The 27,689-nt window shown below is 36.0% G+C and overlaps 2 protein-coding genes and 1 long non-coding RNA gene across 11 annotated transcripts in view; 1 reads left to right on the top strand and 2 right to left on the bottom strand.

The window, feature by feature from the left end:
* Positions 1-8,493, bottom strand: part of LOC127855132 (phosphatidylinositol 4,5-bisphosphate 3-kinase catalytic subunit delta isoform-like) — a 123,835-nt gene extending 115,342 nt beyond the window's left edge. For 2 of the 4 annotated variants that reach the window (XM_052390516.1, XM_052390521.1), the window contains exon 1: positions 8,358-8,493. The gene's annotated coding sequence lies outside the window, so the exon portion shown is untranslated. Of the gene's footprint in view, positions 40-271; positions 404-8,357 lie in introns of those variants that run through there. The other 2 variants (XM_052390519.1, XM_052390518.1) reach the window with 2 other exon arrangements.
* The window catches only part of LOC127855143 (uncharacterized), a 178,862-nt gene that overhangs the window by 46,685 nt on the left and 104,488 nt on the right, over positions 1-27,689 (top strand). The gene's annotated exons all lie outside the window — the stretch shown is intronic.
* LOC127855137 (cystathionine beta-synthase-like) overlaps positions 12,779-27,689 on the bottom strand; it is a 28,075-nt gene continuing 13,164 nt past the window's right edge. For all 5 annotated transcript variants that reach the window (XM_052390533.1, XM_052390531.1, XM_052390532.1 and 2 more), the window contains exons 10-15: positions 24,276-24,387; positions 22,865-22,945; positions 17,546-17,680; positions 16,436-16,544; positions 15,640-15,724; positions 12,779-14,160 (exon numbers count right to left, since the gene is read on the bottom strand). In XM_052390533.1, coding sequence (XP_052246493.1) covers positions 14,051-14,160; positions 15,640-15,724; positions 16,436-16,544; positions 17,546-17,680; positions 22,865-22,945; positions 24,276-24,387 — 632 coding nt within the window. In that variant the 3' untranslated portion in view covers positions 12,779-14,050. The remainder of the gene's footprint in view (positions 14,161-15,639; positions 15,725-16,435; positions 16,545-17,545; positions 17,681-22,864; positions 22,946-24,275; positions 24,388-27,689) is intronic.

Raw genomic sequence — 27,689 nt, 5'->3', positions numbered from 1 at the left:
CTTCAAAGCTGTTTACTATTTGACAATAACCCTGCTTGTGAAACAGGAACAGATATAAGCAAAGTGTGGTGATGTGGCTATCAAATGCATTTGGGACTTGGCCAAAAGTTAGGAGTCAGTAGGAAGTAAAGTTAACACCATCAGAATCATAGATTTACATTTATTACACTAAATAATGATCCACACTCTTTTTGCGAGATTAGTGACCAAAAAAATAAATACATGACGAATAAAGATAAAAAGTATTGGAATGAAATAACATTAAAAATACCTTATTTTATTGTTACACACTGGTTTTACCAATATTATATTTTGGCATTTACTATCTTCTAATTAATGCAAACGATCTTAATATTTATCCTCTCAACTCGCCATGATCATTTCACATTCAATTACAAAATAACAGATAAAAGCGGAGTTTAAACCATCAGTATTATTTTATCTGATATACATGATGTAGCTTGAGTTGTCAGAGGCTTAGTCATTAATACAAATAGTTTACTTATCGTCAAGTGTTACTTAACTGTATTTGCTTAAATTATTTTGTTTTTGGCCAACAGTCCACAACTGGCTCAGGGGTACACATTTACACCATCATAAGAACAAGAGTGGCATTAACATAAAGATACCCCTGTCAAGAAAATTTAAGAACAGATTGGACTCAAATAATTTCTCTTATTTATCTTTTGAGTTTGTATTTTAACTGTGACCTTCAACCTGTGGTAACTTTGTTTGCTATTAACTTCTGTAATTTATTTCAAAACCATAGTCTCAATATATTTCGCTTATTTTACCATTAACCTTTAATTGTGATCAATATGGTCAACCTGGGGACAGGGTTATAGTTAACGCCACTCTGTATGCAAGTAACTACATGTACTGTAAAGTTATTTGAAACCCCTTGATATGCTCAAGACTATGCTTACAACTTTGACCTTGACTTATGAAAGTGACCTTGATCCTATTGACCTTTGTCTTGCGCATGACACTCCATCTCATTAAGGTGATCACTTTAAGGGTCCTGATTTTCATTAACAACACTATTTCTCATCATGCAGATCACGTTTTTAATAAGCGGAAAGTATCTACACTTGACCTTGAATTATTACCTTGAACTTCGATCTAGGGACTTGCTTCTTGACCTCAACACACAGTCTCATGATAATGCTGATCACTTCTGCAATACTTGAAAATCCATCCGAGCTTAGCAAAGTTATTTCCTAAATTTGACCTTGGAGCTTGAATTGTGACCTTGACCTTTGACCTGAATCTTAAACCTGACACTCTGTCTCATTATGATCATCACATTTGGCAAGTGATATAAAATCCATCCATGGTGTAAGACTAACAATAGACTTGAGGTGCTCTCTTGAGACCCAAAGGAACCGTTCTGAACAGTTAGTGTTACTGTGTTTTTTTTCCACAGTTTTGGGAATGGGTCCATGTCCCTTTGGATTGGGAAAATCCGCCGCGTTTTTTGACTAAAATTAGGAAGTTAGTGTTGTTGTAGTTTTGCTAAAAAATGCTTCAAAATTGAGGATACAAGAATGTCAAGTATTATATTTACTAAGGTTGAACTTATATGGATGGGAGATGAATAAAATATTGATATAAAAAAATAACAAGGGCTGTTTGTAAAACATGCATGCCCCCCATATAAGCTGTCAGTTGTAGGGTGGCAGCCATTGTGTGAATACGTCTTTTGGCACTGTGACCTTGACCTTTGACCTAGTGACCTGAAAATCAATAGGGGTCATCTGCGAGTCAAGATCAATTTACCTACGAAGTTTCATGATCCTAGGCATAAGCGTTCTTGAGTTATCATCCGGAAACCATTTTACTATTTCGGGTCACCGTGACCTTGACCTTTGACCTAGTGACCTCAAAATCAATAGGGGTCATCTGCAAGTCATGATCAATCTACCCATAAAGTTTCATGATCCTAGGCATAAGCATTCTTGAGTTATCATCTGGAAACCAGTTTACTATTTCGGGTCACCGTGACCTTGACCTTTGACCTAGTGACCTCAAAATCAATAGGGGTCATCTGCGAGTCATGATCAATGTACCTATGAAGTTTCATGATCCTAGGCCCAAGCGTTCTTGAGTTATCGTGTGACAACCACCTGGTGGACGGACCGACGGACAGACCGACATGAGCAAAGCAATATACCCCCTCTTCTTCGAAGGGGGGCATAAAAATTCGAGCCACAAATACATACTGAGAACGAAACGGCTGAAAGTACGAAAATAGCGAAGTGCAATCGGTAACTCAATGTCTCCGAGACGCTTATTGATTTTTAACGGCGCACGAGCGTCGTCTGAAATTTCAGTGATCGAGCGTGAACAACAACAAACTGTTCTTATTTTGAGGTGTAAAAACGGGGTTACAACCGTAAAAGATTGGTACGGGGTGTCAAAATGTGCAGAAACTTTAACCTTCGCGGACCTGTATGACAAGTTCATTTGTGGTTACAGTAAGTCAAGCTGTTGTCTGCCTAGGAAATTTTATTCTGTTCTGTTACAGATTTGTATTTTCTTTAATACTTTGTGTAGTCAATGTTTTATTGAATGTCAGGATATGTTCATCATGATATTTTAAAAGGGTAAAATAAAACACAATAGTCAAATTTTGATAATGTATTTCTTTTATTCTATATAATTTTACATACATACATACATATAGGTGTTATGCATATAAACCAACAAGTTTGTGAATATTTCATTACTTATATATAGGTCCGACACATAAAATGAAAAATAAAAAATAATAAATAAACCCCCCCACCCCCCCCCCACCCAATTTTCCCCAAAATTTGGATGAGAATCTTGGTATTTATTTTCGATTGCCTTTTTTGACCTAATGACCTAGGTTTTGACCCACACAACACAGTTCATAATTTACTGTGATATCTATAGGACAAATGTTCTGACAAATTAACATGAAGAATGGACAATAAATGTGGCAGATAGAGTGTTAACAAGGATGATGACTGACACAAAACGACAGACAAAAGGCGAGATAAAAGCTGACCACTAGCATGTTGTGCTCAGGTGAGCAAAAATTAAACAAAAAGCACTCAACTAATCAGGAAATTGTGTAATTGTATTATTAGGTTTTTTTTAGCATACAGAACATTTTTCAGACAATCATCAACAACAAAATACAACGGAATTTTTGGTGAACTGCTGGCAACGTTCTGGCATATACCATAAATAGTTGTATTTGAATGGTGGAGTGCATGTATATGGTTATATGTATTAATATGGAAACAATCTGGAAAAGGAACATTTACTGAACATTTCTTATTGGTCACAGATTAAGCTTAATTTGGGTAAATTAAGATATGGTTTGTGGAAGAATGAACTAATGTTTAACAAGAGCTTGTCACAGTAGTGCCAAATCCCCGCCGAAATGTGTTTGCTTGTATGAGAACATTTGTTTTAGAGAGAAGAATAATATTTGTAAAACAGTGCACCTGTGTCAACTATTTATATATCAAGGATCAATAAGTTATATAGTGTTGGAGTTATGTTGTAGAGAATAAAATATATGGAAATGAAAAAAGGGAGGTAATTAAATAACTATGGCCCATAGAGTTATGGTTCATGTTCACTGCACTTTTCCTAGTTGCCATCTGTTTATATTTCTAGTTTCAAGTAAATCCCTTCAGTAGATATTGAGTTATGCTCCGGACAAAAATTTACTTATAAATGGAATAAAGGGAGATAATTCAAAAACTAAGGTAGATAGAGTTATGGTTCTTAGTCACTGCACTTCTCCTACTTGCCATCTGTTTATATTTCAAGTTTCAAGTAAATCCCTTCAGTAGATTTAGAGTTATGCTTCGGACAAAAATTTACTTTGACATTATATAAAAGGGGAGATAATTCACAAACTAAGCTAGATAGAGTTATGGTTCTTGGTCACTTCACTTCTTCTAGTTGCCATCTGTTTATATTTCAAGTTTCAAGTAAATCCCTTCAGTAGTTTTAGAGTTATGCTCCGGACAAAAATTTACTTTAAAATTATATAAAAGGGGAGATAATTCAAAAAGTAAGGAAGATAAAGTTATGGTTCTTGGTCACTGCACTTCTCCTAGTTGCCATCTGTTTATATTTCAAGCTTCAAGTAAATCCCTTCAGTAGTTTTAGAGTTATGCTCCGGACAAAGTTTCGGACAGACGGACAGACAGACGCACAGACGGAGAGACGGACGGAGACTATTTCTATATCCCCTCCGAAAATTTTGTTGGCGGGGATAACAAGCATTTTTAATCTACGAGATGCTATGCAATGATACTATGTTTAAACTTTCTGATTATAACAGCATATTGAGATCAAACACTCGAAAAATTGTTAAAGAGATATTTGCAGTGTTTTTTATACATCAATGTCCTTCATGAAAAACCATTACTGTGGAGGTAAAGTTTAAGAGAATGTGAACCTGCAGTAACCATTAACAAGGGAGACTTTGTTTTCAGACAAACAAACAAATTAATATTGAAATGAAATCTAAACAGTGAATGTATGTCACAGAAACAAGCATTTGCAACATGGTGGTCAGTCTACTCGCAAAGTGAAAACCTTTTTCATGATTATCATCCGGAAAATGAAAAAGGCAAACATGATTTAATTTATGTTAGTTTATCATTGTATATTCAGATTCTTGTGCATTTTTTCTTTATAAGGTTTGTCACTTTAATCTAGGTGCTGGCTGCTTTCACCCAAGATATTTTCTTTGAAATCGTGCATAAAACAACAATTTTAGTACTCAAGTTTCTGGCAACTAAAATCTAACTGCAACTAAAATCTAACTGGTTAGTACAATTTTTATGGAGAACACCGAACCTGACTCTGTACAGTTAATTATTTATTAATCCTATCCAAATCTATCAGAGAAATGAACCATCACTTGCTGTCAATTACCCGAACGCATAGGCTTAGCTAGGAAGGGACGACAATGGCGCCCAACATGGGGCCGTGACGTTACCTGGGTATACTCCTACGGAGGCACATGGTTAATTATATATCACGCCGAATCCCTGTATTCGAGGAAAAACACATATTCAAGTGAGAGTGTATGTCACGGTCTGAACTTGGTCAAGTTAGTGGAGAACTTGTGTGGCAGCCCGGTGAGCTCAGTAGGGAGAGCCCTTGCCCTGTCAGCAAGATGTCCTGGGTTCAAGTCCTGGACTGGCCGCACAATTTACTCACCCTGTGACATTTGGCTGGCCGAATTGTCAAACAGTGAGAAAATTGTACAGCCAGTTCAGGATCCGAACCAGAGACACCTCCCTTATAAGGCGAGTGTTCTCCCGACTGAGCTAACCAGTGCACCACACATCTTTCCAAGTTCAAGTTCACAAGTTTGTGAATATTTCATTACTTATATATAGGTCCGACACATAAAATGAAAAATAAAAAATAATAAATAAACCCCCCCACCCCCCCCCCCCCCCCCACCCAATTTTCCCCAAAATTTGGATGAGAATCTTGGTATTTATTTTCGATTGCCTTTTTTGACCTAATGACCTAGGTTTTGACCCACACAACACAGTTCATAATTTACTGTGATATCTATAGGACAAATGTTCTGACAAATTAACATGAAGAATGGACAATAAATGTGGCAGATAGAGTGTTAACAAGGATGATGACTGACACAAAACGACAGACAAAAGGCGAGATAACAGCTGACCACTAGCATGTTGTGCTCAGGTGAGCAAAAATTAAACAAAAAGCACTCAACTAATCAGGAAATTGTGTAATTGTATTATTAGTGTTTTTTTAGCATACAGAACATTTTTCAGACAATCATCAACAACAAAATACAACGGAAGAATTTTTGGTGAACTGCTGGCAACGTTCTGGCATATACCATAAATAGTTGTATTTGAATGGTGGAGTGCATGTATATGGTTATATGTATTAATATGGAAACAATCTGGAAAAGGAACATTTACTGAACATTTCTTATTGGTCACAGATTAAGCTTAATTTGGGTAAATTAAGATATGGTTTGTGGAAGAATGAACTAATGTTTAACAAGAGCTTGTCACAGTAGTGCCAAATCCCCGCCGAAATGTGTTTGCTTGTATGAGAACATTTGTTTTAGAGAGAAGAATAATATTTGTAAAACAGTGCACCTGTGTCAACTATTTATATATCAAGGATCAATAAGTTATATAGTGTTGGAGTTATGTTGTAGAGAATAAAATATATGGAAATGAAAAAAGGGAGGTAATTAAAAAACTATGGCCCATAGAGTTATGGTTCATGTTCACTGCACTTTTCCTAGTTGCCATCTGTTTATATTTCTAGTTTCAAGTAAATCCCTTCAGTAGATATTGAGTTATGCTCCGGACAAAAATTTACTTATAAATGGAATAAAGGGAGATAATTCAAAAACTAAGGTAGATAGAGTTATGGTTCTTAGTCACTGCACTTCTCCTACTTGCCATCTGTTTATATTTCAAGTTTCAAGTAAATCCCTTCAGTAGATTTAGAGTTATGCTTCGGACAAAAATTTACTTTGACATTATATAAAAGGGGAGATAATTCACAAACTAAGCTAGATAGAGTTATGGTTCTTGGTCACTTCACTTCTTCTAGTTGCCATCTGTTTATATTTCAAGTTTCAAGTAAATCCCTTCAGTAGTTTTAGAGTTATGCTCCGGACAAAAATTTACTTTAAAATTATATAAAAGGGGAGATAATTCAAAAAGTAAGGAAGATAAAGTTATGGTTCTTGGTCACTGCACTTCTCCTAGTTGCCATCTGTTTATATTTCAAGCTTCAAGTAAATCCCTTCAGTAGTTTTAGAGTTATGCTCCGGACAAAGTTTCGGACAGACGGACAGACAGACGCACAGACGGAGAGACGGACGGAGACTATTTCTATATCCCCTCCGAAAATTTTGTTGGCGGGGATAACAAGCATTTTTAATCTACGAGATGCTATGCAATGATACTATGTTTAAACTTTCTGATTATAACAGCATATTGAGATCAAACACTCGAAAAATTGTTAAAGAGATATTTGCAGTGTTTTTTATACATCAATGTCCTTCATGAAAAACCATTACTGTGGAGGTAAAGTTTAAGAGAATGTGAACCTGCAGTAACCATTAACAAGGGAGACTATGTTTTCAGACAAACAAACAAATTAATATTGAAATGAAATCTAAACAGTGAATGTATGTCACAGAAACAAGCATTTGCAACATGGTGGTCAGTCTACTCGCAAAGTGAAAACCTTTTTCATGATTATCATCCGGAAAATGAAAAAGGCAAACATGATTTAATTTATGTTAGTTTATCATTGTATATTCAGATTCTTGTGCATTTTTTCTTTATAAGGTTTGTCACTTTAATCTAGGTGCTGGCTGCTTTCACCCAAGATATTTTCTTTGAAATCGTGCATAAAACAACAATTTTAGTACTCAAGTTTCTGGCAACTGAAATCTAACTGCAACTAAAATCTAACTGGTTAGTACAATTTTTATGGAGAACACCGAACCTGACTCTGTACAGTTAATTATTTATAAATCCTATCCAAATCTATCAGAGAAATGAACCATCACTTGCTGTCAATTACCCGAACGCATAGGCTTAGCTAGGAAGGGACGACAATGGCGCCCAACATGGGGCCGTGACGTTACCTGGGTATACTCCTACGGAGGCACATGGTTAATTATATATCACGCCGAATCCCTGTATTCGAGGAAAAACACATATTCAAGTGAGAGTGTATGTCACGGTCTGAACTTGGTCAAGTTAGTGGAGAACTTGTGTGGCAGCCCGGTGAGCTCAGTAGGGAGAGCCCTTGCCCTGTCAGCAAGATGTCCTGGGTTCAAGTCCTGGACTGGCCGCACAATTTACTCACCCTGTGACATTTGGCTGGCTGAATTGTCAAACAGTGAGAAAATTGTACAGCCAGTTCAGGATCCGAACCAGAGACACCTCCCTTATAAGGCGAGTGTTCTCCCGACTGAGCTAACCAGTGCACCACACATCTTTCCACTAATCCCGCTTTAGTTTGGTATCGCGACACAAACTTGCCTCAAAAACCAGTTGGCCTGTAATTGATTATTAATATTGATTTGATTATTGATTATTATTGCACTTTGTAGATTTAAAGGAGGTGCTTGTATCTGCTCAAGCTACTGCTCTGTAGATTTTTTTTAGTTTAAGAACAAAATTTAAAGATGCAAGTCAAGTTGCAACTAAGTCAATTAGCTTTACTTTACTAAGAATCATTGCTATTTAGACGTCTTCGTATCCTCCATGTTTTCTGATTATATAATATTATTTGATAAAACCATATTCAGCTGTCATTCCTGCAAAAATACTTACTTTGCTTTGCATGTAGAATTTAACTTCCTCGTCTATCCAGAAATCAACTTGGTGAACAGACGCTCATTTGTTCATGTTCACTAGACGCTTGCAAATGTTACTTATGCGGCGTACTTCATTAATCCCTCGTCCGCGAGTCAACAGCTCGGTCCTCGGATGTTTCGCCCCCAAGACGTTTCCGCCCTGGTCGTTTCGCACCTGGTCGTTTCGCCCCCCATATTAGGTGCGAAACGACCAGGGACTAGGTGTTGAGTAGTTTAATTGGTGACCATTATATTATCATCAAAGAAAGTACCCTGAATCAATAATGTAAGTATATTAGTGGAACTCTAGGTGTTGAGTAGTTTAATTGGTGACCATTATATTCAATAATGTAAGTATATCACGCATTAATCCGACAAAGGGTAGGTGATAAAAGCAATTAGCATAAGTATATATATTAATGTAAAATGAATGCAGTCAAAAAGTCAGACCAGTGCATAGATCTAGTGTCGGGCCTATAAAAACAGGATTTTTTAATAGTGATTTTTTTTTATAACATTCAACATTTTGTCGTATAAAGTGTAACATTATAGTCTTTGAAACTGTGATAGTTTAATAGTTGTGAACGGGAGTAGTGTGCAACATGGATTTTCCATGCATAAGATGCAGGACTGAAGTACGTCCTCGGCAACACGCGGTCCAATGTGATTCATGCTCGGGTTGGCAGCATCGAACGTGCAAAACAGGTGAGTCAGTTGAATAATAGTTAGTTACTCATACAAAATCAAAGATATTTTTTTAATTGACTTGATAATCACAATCCAATCAATTTGATATGAGTATCTTTTATAAGCGGATTATATAGATATATATGAGGCAATTGACCGTAAATTTAAATAGCACGAGTCTTAAATTAACAATGTATTTCATTCCCTCATTATGTTATTGTGATAAAACAGGTGTTAGTTATGGTAGCTATAGCGCTTACCATTTGTAGGAAACGAAATGTGAAAACATTTGGAGATCTGTATTAAAAGAATAACAGTGCTGCTATATATTGTAATGTAAATAATTACGACTCATTCAGTTTATAAATGTGCTTTGCTGTAATTTATTATTATGTGCTATGTATACTCGAATAAACTATGTGTTCTGTTCTATTATATTCCAAAAAATATTCATGTAGTGCAATTTCATATTTAATACAATACAATGTATGGAAATAAAACAGTTGGTTTCTTGTATGCGTGATATTCTATTAGTATTACTATTTATTAAATTCAATTAAAAATGACTTTGTAAATGGAAATAATAATTATTTTATGTATTATTATTTATTATATTGTACATGTCATGGACGAGACAATAAACCTTGAAACTCTCTGTTAAAGTCGTAAGACATAATTAAACATCTTAATTGCGATAAGTTCCATTGATTAACTTGACAGCTTACGCACAAAGTGGTGCTTAGGCAACAATCAATTACTGACACCCGCCTTCGATTGTCAATAAATAAACAAATCAGTTTTCTTTTAAAGTGCTCCCTAAATTGATATTTGATTAACAGTATGAACAGGTGTTATGAACATGCCATTCAATGCGGACAGCTTATCTTAACATTGCCTTATATGCAGTATAATTTGCATTATTTAATACTACTTCAACTGTCTATTTCTTTTCGCCAAATAATTATATTCTACGTAATTTATATATACAGTGAACAAACAATAACATACATTACATTTTCATAGATATTTGTCAGTTTTAATAGTTCCTTATATACATTTCAGGATATCACCATCGTCTGAACTCGAGAGCTGGTCACCGCGGTCTGTCATTTTACAGATTAGTACCTGTGCTGCTCAGTGAGTGCCAGCATGCACAGCGGCACGCAACCCTGATAGCATCCGGCAGCAATGACGGCACAAATAGAGGCCGTCAGTACAGACACCTCTCCCAAAAAGTCAAGGATTTATTTGAAAAATACTCTGCGGGTGAACTGACGACCACTCACTACCTGCGTGCTTGCGGAAAACTATACGGACCGCCAGATATGGAGTGATGTACGCTGAAAACTACTGAAATATCGAATGTGTTCAAATAGACCCTACGGACATTTCTTCGTGTTGTCATGTTTATAAACTATATAAATAAAGAATGCTTTTATTGTCGTTTTATGTAACTAAACTACTAAAAAATGTTAATTAAGTGACACAAGTTGCATTAAAATGTCAGAAAAAAAACATGAAATATATATTAAAACATGTATTTATAACATAAATAATACTTGAAAAATATGCATTTTTAATTCATATTGTCACATTAATTCAGATGCTGTTTAAAGTCTTGTTTTCTTTTCAAGGCAGACACAGGAGCAAGAAATTAATCATTAATGTTACTTAAAAACATATAACATTAAAATTTTAAGTTAGCTGTAGAGTAATACAAGCCTATTTTTTTATCTTCATGTAGAGAACAAAACTATATCTCTCAGTGACTAACACAATCAAATTGGTCATAGTGACTGCTCATTGTGTTTCGAAGTTACATGATTACATGTTCTTATACTGAACTCACTTGCATGACTTTAACGGATGTAATCTAATTTCATTGTGAAGAATTGCCCATCTCCTTTTCTAAATCGTTTTATGTAACTAAACTACTGAATTATCGTGTTCATCGTGATGTTTTACGCCACTGTTATTCTACGTTATTTTATGCCAAATAAATAAACAAATAGACTCTACGGACTTTTCTTTGTGTTGCTTATACGCTGTTGTGTTTATGTAGTTCATAAAATATATAAATAAAGAATGCTTTCATTGTCGTTTTATGTAACTAAACTACTGAAATATCGTATGTGTTCATCACGTTGTTTTACACTGTTATTCTACGTTATTGTATGTCAAATGAATAAATAGGTCAGAAAAAATATCTCTTTTTAGTTTTTTGTTACTACTCTATAGTCTAGACTATAAGTTTAGTCATTGACGTGATAAATATCCTCTTATTTAAAATTATATAATGGTCATCAATTAAACTACTCAACAACTATTGTTCCGCTAGTATGGGGGCGAAACGACCAGGTGCGAAACGACCAGGGCGGAAACGTCTTGGGGGCGAAATAACTAGGGTGCGAAAAGACTTGGGCGCGAAACGTCTGTAAATCAACAGCTCCTCGTGCAAAATGTGTTATAATGAATCTCGAAAAATACATACAAAAATAATCGTTTATTTACGTGAATGCGAGACGCTAACAATAAACATAGACAAAAACCACTATCTTGCTTGAATAGGAGAACTGGACCGTCTTTTATCCAGAAAAATTACATTGAGAAAAAATATGTAATAAGATGTCCATTAGCATAGCACTATGAATTAAGCAGAGACGTAGATATCTGCGTCTCTGGAATTAAGTTAGTACAACTGACTTACTGATGTGGAATGGATGCATCAATGGTCAAGATTGTTTGGAAATTTTAACTCTTATTAAATTAAAACTTATTAGTACCACACGAGTCTTGAAGTATCTTAAAACAACATAACCAAGGACAAGGCTTTTATAGGTACACAACATAACTTCCAGTCTTACATAGTGCACTATTCTGAATACTGAAGTTTTCTTTATTCATCACCAAGTGCACAGTATTTCTGTAAAATCTAACTTGTTTAAATGATGTAAAGTCACATCCTACCTTTTTCCATTTGTTTTCGTAATGGGAAGTAAATGAAGTATGCTCTATATTATAAGAGGAAACACCCACTTGCTTGCATATTTGACTCGTTACTTGTTCACATTATTTTTTACCATACCTTCATCAATAGAAATGTATTTATTTGATTGATCTATACAATGGTAATGTTTTTTACCATTCCAGTAACAATCATAGAATTTAGTAAGCCATATTACGTCTCCACAAGTTTTGATTCCCTGAATTAGATTATACAATTGTGGCCAAAATGGATAACCAAACAAGCCGTATGCAGGAGTTGCAGTCACATAAATATTAAAGCGATTTCAATAAAACAGCCCAATCTTGTAAATTGTATTTACAGAACTTTTCTTGCACTTGTGGGGACATATCTCTTGGTAATGAATAAAACTAAAAATTTGCTTACATAGAATGCGCTATAACACTAATTTGTATACGCCAACAAAAAAGTTGTGTTATATATAATTTGAGACACGCACTGGTATACATCGGGCTTAATGCATGTGCTTGAAGTATTGCCCGTTAATTAGCCTGTGCTTATTACTGACGCCACTTTCCACTTTTATGGAGTATTTGGTATAAAGGAGTCTCTTCTAAAGGAAAATACACTAAAACAGAAAGTGTAGTCTTGGACACATATGCATTAAGCCCAGTTTTCACAGACCGTGGCTCATATTCTTTTTGGTTGGGGTGTACATTGGGGATAGAATAAACATAACAGCCATCTAACCCTGTAAACCAGCTGATATATTTATTTCCAAAAACAAACTACATCAATATGATCCTTCACAATATTTTATCAAATAATAATAATACCTCATTAACAAGAAAGAGATTCCAACTAAAAAGAATGAAAGACAAAACAATTTAAGATAAGAGAAAAACAAACAAGGTGCTGTGTCAATGTTTTTGTTTTTTTACTTAACAGCATTTATCCTGATTTTTAAGTTGAATTCTTACACACAAATTTGATAATGATGAAGCACTAGCCAGGCTTATCTGGGATACATTAAGCCTTTACAATGATGAAGCACTAGCCAGGCTTATATGGGATACATTAAGCCTGCTTTTCCCACAACATGACTCATATAAGCATTCTGCAACTTTGTTTTTAATTACTTCAAAATGATATAAGACATGTTGTTAAAAGCTTAACAGATCATCATTACTACAAACATGTATGAAATCAAATTATATGAAAAAACCATGAAACATTAAGATAAAACATTAAACATCAATATTACCTAAAAATAACAGTTCAATAAAAACACAGACTCAAAATGAACATCAATATATACGTCATGCAGTGTGAATAATAAGAATCCACATCGGCAATCAAAAAATGATTACTAAAAAACTCCACAAGAAAAAACAGGCTTAAATCTATCAGGTAAGACAATTTGAGCAAAATACATTGATATACATTACATATATATTGTGTTTGAGAGATTTCTTTTATGATAACTTATATTCATTTTACACCTAAAGAATCCTTTCTGAAATACTAGTGTATTTTTGGTATCAAATACAGAAGACCAGATCAGGATTGCATTCCTAAGTGTGAAATCCATTTCCATATAAAATGGCTAGAACAAACAGATTTTTGTATCATGTCATTCATGTACACGTCATAATGATGTCATGATAGCATGTCATGGTATCACGTCAATATTTGCATAGGTCTTATGTAAATTTTGTGATCAGAATTTATACATTATTTGTTGCATTTGCTACTTGTAATAAGTTTTTTCATCATAAGAAGATAATATATAATAATATAATATAAGTGGTATATAACATTGTTGTGGTTTTTCCTTCGGACTCCATGGAATACAACGTCACACGATCAACTTGTGTGATAAAACCCATCCTAACACCACAGTCATGAAAAAAGCCCATATATATCTACATATCTATATATCTATACATGTATACTAGTATCTATATTGAGGTTTACATTTTGTGTTAAAACATTTGTGACAGATTTGCTGCAACAGTTTAATTTTCTGCGTTTATTGGAGCATTCTCCGTGATGAAGTTAATCAGGTCAATTCTGGTAGCAACACCAAAGATCATCTGCCTCTGAACTGTCTTGGAGCTTCCCTCGTCTGGACATGAAGTTATAAAAACCTATGTTAACCCTTTACCACAAACATATTCTCTTTGACAAATTTGTAGTGCCTTTGTTAATCTAATTAATTTTAAAACTTTTCTTTCTGGATTCAAGTTTTAAACTTTAATTTCCAACCCTAAGATGCTGATGAGCAGCAAACAGCATACAACCTGAACAGAGTTACTAGAAGGCTGTTCTGGTTTCATGCTGGATCCATATTGGCATTTTCAGTTTGCTTCCGATCAGGAAAAGGTTAGTAAAATATGCATCTGTTCATGTCATATGGCATAAGACTTATTTTTGCATGACTCAGCTCATGTTTTATGAATTGCAACATGAAGAACAAAAGTATAACTTGTTTAATCCTTTCCCCCATAAGAAGCAAAGCGAAAATGGCTTTTGCAAACAGCATAAAACCAGAACAGCCTGCGAGTAACTCGCAGTCTGTTCAGGTTTTATGATGTTTGCTGCTAATCCGTATCTAAGGTTTGGAGATGAAGCCTTAAAAACTTAAATCTAGTAAGAAAGGTCTTTAATTAAATATCACTTTTTAAGGGACTACACATGGGTGAAAATACGTATCTAAGTGGTAAAGGGTTGAACCATTATAGATAGGACCTTCATTATTAAATTGTAGAAAAATACCTGGTGAGAGATAAACAAGCAGGACACTTAAAAGGTGGAATATCAATAACCAAACTATACTAGATACAACTTCTGACCAAGTTTGGTGAAGCTCGGATGAAATCTACTTGAATTAAAGAGCGGACACTATGCTCAATGTTTAAAACGCACTACGTGACCCCATGACCTAGTTTTTGAACCGGCATGACCCATATTCGAACGTGACCTAGACATCATCTAGATACAACATCTGACCAAGTTTGGTGAAGATCAAAGAAAACAACTTGAATTAGAGAGCGGACACAGAATACGGACTGACCGACAGGACAGACAGAGAGACAAGCTCACTCATATATACCCCTGTAAACCTCCTTTGTGGGGGTATAAATATAGAAATATAGTGACAATGAAGAAGGAACTGGTATTGTAAGTTTAACTGATCTAATCTATTTATGTCATTGATATAAATATTTATGAGCCTCGCTCTGGAAAAACGTTGTTTAATGAATTGTGTCTTGTTCTGAGAAAACTGGGCTAAATTCATGTGCGTAAAGTGTCGTCCCAGATTAGCCTGTGCAGTCCGCACAGGCTAATCAGGGATGACACTTTCCGCTTAAACTTGATTTTCGGTGAGAAGGGACTTCCTTCAAACTTAAAATACCATAAAAGCGGAAAGTGTCGTCCCTGATTAGCCTGTGCGTACTGCACAGGCTAATCTGGGACAACACTTTACGCACATGAATTAAGCCCAGTTTTCCCAGAACAAGACAAAATTAAACCCCATTTACCCAAAAAGAGGCTTATACATGTATTCTTGCTTTAATGTGATGGAGTTATACCCAATACTTACACTGCTTCTGTCCATGCACCACAAGGACAAAGTGGTCTGTATCCAGCATACGGGACAGCTGACCTAGGGACGTGTCCATCTGCACCTGGTCATACAAGCAAACACAAACGTGCATACACTATCATTGAGCTGTGGTCTTGGAAAATTGGGCTTAATGCATGTGCATGTCATCCCTGACTAGCCTGAGATAATCTATCATGGTTTTTCCTGGACTTTATTTAAATAAAAAATTGCTTAAAACCAGATAGAGTCATCCCTAATATAGCCTGTGCAGACTACACTTTAAGCATATGCATTAAGCCCAGTTTTCCAAGAACAACTCTAGATTTTACATCAACTTAAGTGTAATTTACAATTTACAAATACTATGAAACCATGAAAAAAATCTAACAATACAACCAGAACATAGTTTTAGTTTTGCTAAACAGGGACCATTTTGGCTACTAGTATTAATATTTTTTTTCTAATTATGTTGATCAAATGGGAATTGTTTGCAATTGTATATTACCCATGATTAACAGTCGTGTTCATGATACATTTTTTTTATGTGATTTGTATTATATAATGTCTGATCTTCATTTAAATTTGATTTGAATGAAAACAAGTGAACAGTTCAAACCATTTTTTTCAAAACTAATATTCCTAATAATTATTTTGTACAATTTTTAAGTTTTCTTGAAACCATGCAAACACGATTTCGTCTAATAGAATTTTAACAGCAAACTTTCCATTGGTTATTACTATAAGATCACCATATAAGACTACTGCATCAACCTAGTTTCATGTTACACCATACCTGTTTAAATTGCTTGTACATGGCCTTGGAAACTGGGTCAGACTTCTGCAGTTTTGCACGCACAACCTTGGACATCATGTTTCCAACGGTTACCATGCCCTGTACAGCCCTGCAAATACATCACAATATTACTAGTACTTTGTTAAAATATGTATGTACTTTTTCAGATTTTTAAAGTAAGAATTTGAATATAAAATATATGGTGATATGACTAATTTGCCATTTTAAAATTGCATCCTATTGGATAATAAGCAGACGTTTGATTAAAAAAAATATATATATTAAAAACAACGCATTGTTTATGCTTTCATTCTTGTCTCTTGAGGGCGATCTAATAATTGTCTTTATTATTGCCATATTTTACATTATAATAAAGGGCAATGATTGTGTACCGGTAATCTTGGTGTGAGAGTTCTTGTACTCTGTACTTTTCCTTAATCCTGCTATCATTATATGAAGCTTCATTTGAATAACTTCATCATTTAGTTATGCAATACAAGAAACGGATTCACTTAAGTTTAAAAGTACTTGTGAAGCCATCTTGACACTCAAAAGGAGGATATCAAATATAAGGAGAAAGAAATCAAACCCCTATAAACTAGATTTATGTTCCAAAGTTTTTGTTGGGACAGAAAAAATCGCAAAAGAGGAAAGTGACATCCTGAATGGTCTGATGCATTCCACTGTGGCAGATGAATTAAATCTGATTTTGAGCCAGGCAAGCCTCAGATAGGGTCTGACCAGCCTGTGACTGACATCCTGAGTGAATGTATTTTAGAGTTAACTAGGTCTCTTCGCGCCTAAGGCTATTTTTATTTAGTAGAGCAGATGTGTGGTCCAGTAATCCTACCTAATTAACTTTTTTGAGTTACGAAAGTTGGGACGCATTATAGCTGCAATTTTCAGCTATTATGTGTTTAGTTTTTTTCATGAAACATACTTTTAATTTTGTTATGGGGGGGGGGAGGGGAGACAGAGTACCCGAAGGACATCCCACATGTCATGTGTGCTGACCACCAACCAAACTCACATTTTTCTGGGAACAGGGATTGAACCAAGGTCCCCTAGGTGAGAAGCTTTAGTACCAAAAACCTTCATCCTGTGACCTACCCATCCTTATCGACTACGGGCACCTGGTCAAAGCCCTCCCGGGTCAGCAGCTCCAGGGTTTCACTTATCGTCACGTTAGGGGTCACTGTGATAGGGCTCTGCAGCTTAAGGGCGCTCACGGACAGCTTCCACCACCTGCAATCAAATGAGCCACGTTCTGAGAAAACTGGGCTTACAGAATAAGCCTAAAGAGTTGTTACAGTTTAGCCTGTGCAGTCCGCACAGGCTTATCTTGGACAACACTATCTGTTTTTATGTAGTTTTTTAAAATTCTCTTTTTATCATAAATCTAGTTTAGGCCGAAAGTGTGTTGTTGTATACTATCACAGAGAGAGTAACCTAAGGACTATTGTAAGATCTGAACAGTTCTTTATCTGAGCCAATAATGTCCCACTTATCCCAGGTTAACCAACATTGTTGTAACATTTACTTTGAAAGTTGATGGCATAACCTTTTATAAACAAATCTAAACGACACTTAATCTAGTCAGGTATTCTTGCACTCAAATCATGATCTATTTCCTATGTTTTAATCTAGTAGTCATCTTTATTAAATATTCTAACAGTGCTTTAAGATTCATAACAGTGGAATTGCTGTTGAGAAAGACATAGATGGTACTTAATAAAACAAGACGGCCAAGATGGCCCTAGTTCGCTCACCTGAGAGGAGTCCGTTCATTCAATCTTTACCAAATGTCAAACTTGACCTAGATATTGTCCAGACAAACATCCTGGTCAAGTTTCATCACTATTACATCTGCGAGTCATGATCAATGTACCTGTAAAGTTTCATGATCCTAGGAGTAAGCATTCTTGAGTAATCATCCAGAAACCATTTTCTAAGTTGAGTCACCGTGACCTTGACAGCCATTGTGTGAATACGTTTTTTGGCACTGTGACCTTGACCTTTGACCTAGTGACCTGATAATCAATAGGGGTCATCTGCGAGTCAAGATCAATATACCTATGAAGTTTCATTAACCTAGGCATAAGCGTTCTTGAGTTATCATCCAGAAACCATTTTCCTATTTCAGGTCAACATGACCTTGACCTTTGACCTCATGACCTGAAAATCAATAGGGGTCATCTTCTAGTCATGATCAATGTACTTATGAAGTTCCATGATCCTAGGCATAAGTGTTCTAGAGTTATCATCTGGAAACCATTTTACTATTTCGGGTCATTGTGACCTTGACCTTTGATCAAGTGATCTGAAAATCAATACGAGTCATCTGCAAGTCATGATCAATGTACCTATGAAGTTTCATGATCCTGTCCATAAGCGCTCTTGAGTTATCATCTGGAAACCATCTGGTGGACGGACAGACCAACATGAGCAAAACAATATACCCCTTCTTCTTCATAATGAGAAAACTGCCCCCCTCCCAGCAGCCATGTTATTCAACTGACCGGAACCATTTTTGAACTCAACTCTTGTATTAAGGAAACAAATGTTCTGAGCAAATTTCATGAAAATTGGGCAAAAAATGTGACTTCTACTGTGTTTCACTATATACATTTAGAGAAAAATGCCCCGCCCACTGGTGGCCATGTTTTTTCACCGATCCCAACCATTTTCAAACTTGTCCAAGATATCAATAAAACCAATGTTTTGACCAACTTTCATGATGATTGGGCAAAAATTGTGACTTCTAGAGTGTTTACAAGGTTTCTCTATAGCCTAATTGGGAAAACTGCCACTATATACATATAGAGAAAAATGCCCCGCCAACTGGCGGCCATGTTTTTTCACCGATCTTGACCGTTTTCGAACTCGTCTGAGACATCAATTGAACCAATGTTTTGACCAACTTTCATGATGATTGGGCAAAAATTGTGACTTCTAGAGTGTTAACACGGTTTCTCTATAGCCTAATAAGGAAAACTGCCCCGCCCGCTGGCAGACATGTTTTTCAACGGATAGGAACCACTTTTGAACTCAACCAAGATAGCATTAAGACAAACATTTTTGACAAAGTTACATAAAGATTGGGCATGAAATGTGACTTCTACAGTGTTTACAAGGTTTTTATTTTTTTCGACCTAGTTTTTGACCAGGCACAACCCAGTTTCGAACTCGGCCGAGCTTTCATTGGAACAAAGCTTCTGACCACATTTCATGAAGATGGGACAAGAAATTTGGCCTCTAGAGTGTTTACAAGCAAATGTTAACGGACGGACGGACATACAAGGGACAAAGACCGGTCACAAAAGCTCACCTGAGCAATCAGGTGAGCTAAAAAAATATTACCCCAAAAAATTATTACAAGTTTGGATAATGAAACAAATAATCAACTGTGCTGAGTGTTGGAGGAGATGACAGGAATAGCAAGCAATGCCAGTAATTCAGTCTAATTCTGGGACAACTGGGCTGAACATATGTCTCTAAAGTGTCGTCCCAGGATAGCCTGTGCAGTCTGCACAGGCTAATCAGGTAAACACTTTCTGCATGAACTATATTTTTGCTAAGAAGAGACTTCCTTTTTTACAAAAAATACCATTAAGTGGAAAGTGTTGTCCCTGATTAGCCTGTGTGGACTGCATTGTTGTCCCTGATTAGCCTGTGTGGACTGCAGTGTTGTCCCTGATTAGCCTGTGTGGACTGCAGTGTTGTCCCTGATTAGCCAGTGTGGACTGCACAGGATAATCTGGAACAAAACTTTTCACACAATCATGCATTAAGCCCATTTTTTCAAAAATTTCCAAGAAGGCTAAACTTAAACAAGATGTGTTTGTGAAACACAATGTCCCCCTATATGACGTTTGACCTTATAGGATGACCTTGACCTTGACCCTTTACCACTCAAAATGTGCAGCTCTATGAGATACACATGCATTTCAAATATAAAATTGCTAGCTTCAATTATGCAGAAGTGACATTACATGAGCAATTTCGACCCATATATTTGACCTTGAAGGATGACCTTGACCTTGAACTTTCACCACTAAAAATATGCAGCTCCATTAGATACACATGCATGCCAAATATCAAGTTGCTATCTTCAATATTGCAAAAGTATGCATAAAATTAGCGATTTGGGCCACATATATTTGACCTCTGACCTTGAAGGATGACCTTGACCTTTTACCACTCAAAATGTGCAGCTCCATGAGATACACATGCATGCCAAATATCAAGTTGCTATCTTCAATATTGCAAAAGTACTCATAAAATGAGCGATTTTGGCCACAGTTATATTTGACATCTGACCTTGAAGGATGACCTTGACCTTTCACCACTCAAATTGTGCAGCTCCATGAGATACACATGCATGCCAAATATGAAGTTGCTATCTTGAATATTGAAATACTGCAAAAGTGTACATTAAATGAGCGATTTTGACCCATATATTTGACCTTTTACCTTGAAGGATGACCTTGACCTTTCACCACTCAAAATGTGCAGCTCCATGAGATACATATGCATGCCAAATATCAAGTTCCTATCTTTAATATTGCAAAAGTTATTGCAAATGTTAAAGTTGGCGCAAACCAACCAACAGACCAACCAACCAACAGACAGGGCAAAAACAATATGTCCCCCACTACTATAGTGGGGGACATAAAAATCCAACATTACTGTTTTAGCGACAGAGAACATACATTACAACATATAGAGAAATTTTGTAAACTTTGATACAAAAGTGGAAGAATTGTTGAAATCAATTATAAATAGCAATAATAAATGTCAGAAAGATATAACTTGGAAATGAAGTTACTATTGTCATATGTTTTATATGGGTAGTACAGTACCTAAAATGACTATTATGCATATTTAATTTCTCCTAAGAGACATCATGCAGAAACAGACCGACCTATCAATCAACTGACAGGTGCTAAGTAATACACTTTTGCTTCCTAAAAGGGGAAATCATTAAACACACATGGAGGTTGAACCAATAATTAACCCTCTACGGCTAAGAAGCACATTAAAGATGGCAATATGCAAATAGCATAAAACCAGAACAACCTTTAAGTCACTGGCAGTCTGTTCAGGTTTTATGCAGTTTGCTGCTCATCAGTATCTTTGGGTTGGAAATGAAAGCTTTAAAACTCAGACTACAAAGAAAGGACCACAAACACCTCGAAGTGCTTACAGTATCTAAGTGGTAAATGGTTCAGGGGTTACTAAAGGTGTATTGAAGTGATTAAAACACACCAACCAAGCACACCACTCAAATGTCTACAAAAAAGAGGTTACACTCCACTATAAACATTACCAATTAGCATCACTGATACAACAGAGCAGAAAAATAGAATTTAGAAAACACATTCACATTGAAAAATCTAAACATTTCAAACTTTATGTTTTGCAATTACAATAAACTAAATGATAGTCTTTAATGATATCAGTCCATGATAAGCCCAACCTATGGCTGCATGCTCCTATATGGTCATAGTAAGTTGTTTAATAGCAGTTAAATAATATATTTGTCACAAGAAAACGCATGGATCACTTAAACAAGAGGCCCAAAAGGGCCCTGGGTCGCTCACCTGAGAAACTAAGATGAAAAGAAACAAAGATTAAAACTCTTCAGCAAATATTTCAAATTATTGGTATGAGAAGACTGACTTTAAAAACAAGAGCACAGCATAACGGGTGCCAAGCTTGGCTGCGAAAGCTTGTCAGATTTTTTTTTAGAGGTCACAGTGATCTTGACCTTTGACCTAGTTGGGTGTGGTGTGTAGAACTCATCAAGGTGCATCTACATATGAAGTTTCAAAGTTGTAGGTGGAAGCACTTTGATTTTAGAGCCAATGTTAAGGTTTCAGCACGACGCCTACGGCGGACGGCTGACAGCGGATGACGACCTGGCTATGACAATACCTCGGGTTTTCTCCAAAAACAGCTGAGTTAATAGGGTGTTCCAAAGAATTCACAATAGGCCTATATAGAAAATTACCCCACCCACCCTGGCAGCCATGTTTTTAATACCCAGATTTTTTAAAAATGTATACATGTATATAAAAGGAAAATGCTTCTTACATACTTATAGAGAAAACTGCCCAAGTCCCTGGCAGCAATGTTTTTCCACTGATCACGACCATTTTAAAACCCATCTGACATATCAATAAAACCATAGTTTTGACAAAGTTTCATGATGATTGGCCAAAAAATGTGACTTTGAGAGTGTTCACAAGCTTTTTAAGTATATAAATTTAAGGAACCTTCTGTTAATAGTTTAGTTCCTTCGCGTCTCAGCTGAGCACAGAAGTGCCCTTGACCTTTTTGTTTTAATTATGTTTGATTGTGTTCACTGTTCAGTTTTCATTCATATGGTAAATACCGATCCTATTAGAAGTATTGAGGTCTCCTTACCAGGTGCTGGAGTCCCCAATCTGCTGGTCCATCTTCAAAAAGTTCCTCTGGCTCATCCAGTCATCGCTTAGGAACTTCGACCTGAATATATCAATTATAAAATCGAGTCATCACTCAGGAACTAAGACCAAACTATCACAATTCAATAATCGAGTCATCGCTCCAGGGCTCAACATTAACGGTTGTCCGATTGCCCCTGGCAAGTAAAAGTTGGGTCCGGGCAAGTTATTTTATAATCTAGTTGTCCGCCCGGGCAAGTGCAAAAAAGAACAAAGAAAAACGTGCCTAATGCACGAATTTATCTCGGCGATTGTTGTTTGCGGAAGTCCGAACTAACTAAGCATGGTGCGCTTGCATTTCCAAACTTATTTTTAGAAACACCATAAATGGCTTGGGATTCCAAACATCGGCTTTCAAATGTTATTGTGTTTATCTTTTTCATTACTATTCAGTTACAAATAACATCGTTGTTTTTTTCAGTCATGAAGAAAACGACTAAAATTATAACTATATAAAAACAACAACAGTATATACATAGGTCATATTTTGCGACATACATTTTCAACAATCTTTTACTTTACGTCAATTGACATTTTTGTTACGGTTCACATGTTCAATGTTGTTTACAGTACTGTTAGCAGACGAGAAATGTCTAGTTTATTTAGCTTCGGCTTTACAAGTAACTTTAAGTTTGCAAAATCCAATGAAAAATGCACAGAAAAATCATCCGAAAGTGCCAAAAAGTGCTAATTGAAATGAAAACGCAACTTTTTACCATAATGGAAAAGTGACTTTGAATGGTTGAGATATGATGAATCGTTACGAGCAATGTTTAATAATCAAATACTGGCACAAATCTACATTTAGACTTTAATTAAATTAATTACTGTTATAATTTTGTAAAATGTGCAAAAATGAAAAAAAGGTTTTGTGGTGTATCATTTTGATCTTTATTAAAACATATGAGGTTAACAGTCAATGGTTTACAGTTAATGTGATATTTCATGTTTGGGCAAGTGGCTTTACGTTCAGGGCAAGTAGATTTTCTAAGTAAGTTGGTTTTTAGGTTAATGTTGAGCCCTGCGCTTAGGAACTTTGACCTGACTATAACAATTATTTAATCCAGTCATCACTAATGAACTTTGACCTGAATATAACAGTTATATCATCCAGTCATTACTCAGGAACTTTGACCAAAATATAACAATTATATAATCCAGTCATCACTCAGGAACTTTGACCTCAATATAACAATTATATAAGTCCACATAATAACATACCTTAACACAACAAAGCCTTCCATAGATGGAACCAACTAGTTCTTAAACTTTTATGATATATATTGATATTTAAAAACAAGAAACAGACAAACAAATCACACTCTGCACTGATCATCAGTTTGCAGGCTTACATGTAGTTTCTGACAGAATCCGCAAGAAGAATCACACATCTCTGCCCCTTCTTGAGCCCAAAGTCCTTGCAGGCCTGCAGGGCAAGGTAGGTAGTGGCCCCACAACTGCCACCTGCAGGCAAAAAATATCCAGGAAATATATATGAGCCCCATTCTGGAAAAAATGGGCTTAATGCATGTGCGATAAGTGTTTCCCAGATTAGCCTGTGCACTCTGCAGGGGCTAATCACGCTGACGCTTTCTGATTTTTAGAATTTTTTCGTTTAAAGGAAGTATTTTTCTATTAGCCTATGCATACTCAACATACCAATCTTAGACACCACTTTTGGACAACACTTTATGCATTCACATTAGCTCAGTATTCCCATAACAAGGCCAAAATCATCAGCACATCACATTAGAATTTTACAGATACCGGTGATATCCTGCGATATATTATTTAGCATGTTTTTTTCCATGTGCAATACATGATCAATTTACATGCTCAGTATAAATCATCATTTTGTTCAAGTTAATAAAATCACTCTTTTCTTTTTTATCACAAATTATATATGGAGCATTTTATTAAGCTTAGTTTCTCCACAAGGTGGCCATGATGGCCTTATGTACTCACATGAGTTCAAGGTATAACAATTGTCAACGACTTGTCTGGGGATCCTAGCTTTTGACCCCAAATGACCAAGATTTAAACAACGCCTTAATATTGTCAAGATGAACGTTTTGACCAAGTTTAATGAAGAATTAGTCATAAATGTTCATTGTTGCCTCTTGAGTGATGACAAAGTTTTTCTTAGTTTTAACCTGGTGATCTAGAGATAAGACAACTATGACACTGATTCAATCTTGGACTAGAGTTAAGACAACTATGACACTGATTTAATCTTGGACTAGAGTTAAGACAACTATGACACTGATTCAATCTTGGACTAGAGTTAAGACAACTATGACACTGATTCAATCTTGGACTAGAGTTAAGACAACTATGACACTGATTCAATCTTGGACAAGAGTTAAGACAACTATGACACTGATTCAATCTTGGACTAGAGTTAAGACAACTATGACACTGATTCAATCTTGGACTAGAGTTAAGACAACTATGACACTGATTTAATCCTGGACTAGAGTTAAGACAACTATGACACTGATTTAATCTTGGACTAGAGTTAAGACAACTATGACACTGATTTAATCTTGGACTAGATATTGTCAAGATAAACATTCTGACCAAGTTTTATCCAAAATTGAGTCATATATCTAGAGTGATAACAAGGTTTATCTAAGATTTGACCTGGTGACCAAGTGTGTGGACTCAGAATCGATCTCAGCAGAGAAAATGTCAAGAGAAACTATATGACCAAGTTTCCTTAAGATTGAGCCATAAATATTGCCTCTAAAGTGGTTATTAGATTGTTCTAAGATTTTACCTGGTGACCTAGTGTTTGGATCCACATTACTCGGATCCAAACTGGAAATAGATATTGTCAAGAAAAAGAGCTGTGTTTGTGAAACACTATACCCTACCGCACTTTAAAACCGCACTGCAGCTTTGAGGGAAAATTGCTTAGTCCCAGGCCTGTAACTTTATAACAAATCAAAGGACTGGAACGAAACTTAAACTTGATATGTAAGGCATGTAGGTAGACTCATACACCAAAATAAGGTCAGTATCTTAAAGCAACTCGGAAAAACATTCCAAGAAAGTGTTATTTTAAAGAAAATTCCTATTTCAAAGATCCATGACTTTGTCAAAAATCAATGGACCAGAACCAAACTCAAACTTGATGTGTAAATCATGTAGATAGACTTACACACCAAAAATTAGGTAAAGATCTGCAAGTGTTTAGAAAAAAAAAAGAGTCCAAACACTATTTTTCTAGAGTAAATTTCCAAGTCCAAGGCCGTAACTTTGCCAAACATTGATGGACTGGAAAGATACTTGAAATTAATCCGTAAGTTATGCAGGTAGATTCAGATCTCAAAAATGAAATAAATATTTGACAAGGTTTTGACAGACTGATGACGGACCGTCTGACTGCTACATGTATAAGCCACCCTACCATTGGCATAAAAGCGTTCTGACCAAGTTTCACCAGTGTTGAATGAAAAATCTTGATAATTGAGTGGTACAATGGTTTTTCTTAGAATCAACCTAGTGACCTAGTTTGTCCAATACCGGTATATTGTCAAGATAAACATTCTAACCAAGTTTCATCAAGATTGTATGAAAAATGTGGCCTCAAGAGTGGTTACAAGATAAAAGTTGACAACATATGATGCCAAACGCCTGACATAGATTCACCACAATAGCGCACTATGGGCACATAGTGCTCTGGTAATCTGAACATAGGAATGGATCAACAGAATATGCTGTGTTTATTAAAGATCAGTGGCTTAAAGCCACAAACTTTGCCTCTGACCTTGAAATGAAATGCATTTTAATCAATACATATAGATGTAATTTGAAAGTGTGCAAAATTGTCATTAAATCTATAGCCTAGTTACCAAGTAATTTATTATTTTTCAAACAGTAAAGCTTTTAAAACCGAAAGTAGGATTTCTATATGTATATGTCCATTTCGACAACCGCAACTAGAGCTTTGTCACAGACGTGACGAATACCCCCACATGCCGCATTGACACATAATATTTTGCATGTCGTCTTCACAAAAAACAGCGGACACCATGCTCAATTTTTAAAACGCATTTAGTGACCCCTTGACCTAGTTTTTGACCCAGAAAGGCCCATGTTCTAACTTGGCCTTAAGATCATCTCCATAAAACTTCTGACCAAAGTTGGAGAAGATCGGATGTAAACTACTTGAATTGGAGAGGGGACACCATGCTGAATGTTAAAAAAGTGACACCGTGACCAAGTTTTAGGCCCGGAATGGCCCATGTTCAAACTTGTGTTAGAGATCATCTAGATAAATTTTGTGACCAAGTTTGGTGAAGATCGGATGAAAAGTACTTGAAGTAGAGAGCGGACAACATGCTGAATGTTAAAATCGCACTAAGTGACCCCGTGACCTAGTTTTTGACCCCGCAGGGCCCATGTTCGAACTTGGCCTAGACGTCATATAAATACAACTTGTGAACAAGTTTGGTGAAGAGCAGATGAAAACTACTTGAAGTAGAGAGTGGACACTGTGCTGAATGTTAAAAACGCACTAAGTGATCCGGTGACCTAGTTTTTGACCCGGCAGGGTCCATGTTCGAACTTGGCCTAGACATCATCTAGATACAACTTGTGAACAAGTTTGGTGAAGATCGAATGAATACTACTTGAAATAGACAGCGGACACCGTGCTGAATGTTAAAAACGCACTAAGTGACCCAGTGACCTAGTTTTTGACCCGGCAGGGCCCATGTTCGAACTTGGCCTAGACGTCATCTAGATACATCTTGTGAACA

Source organism: Dreissena polymorpha, chromosome 13, assembly GCF_020536995.1.
Source record: "Dreissena polymorpha isolate Duluth1 chromosome 13, UMN_Dpol_1.0, whole genome shotgun sequence".
Taxonomy (NCBI): Eukaryota; Metazoa; Mollusca; class Bivalvia; order Myida; family Dreissenidae; genus Dreissena; species Dreissena polymorpha.
Note: the sequence above shows the minus strand (reverse complement) of the source record. Positions and strands in the feature narration are given on the sequence as shown.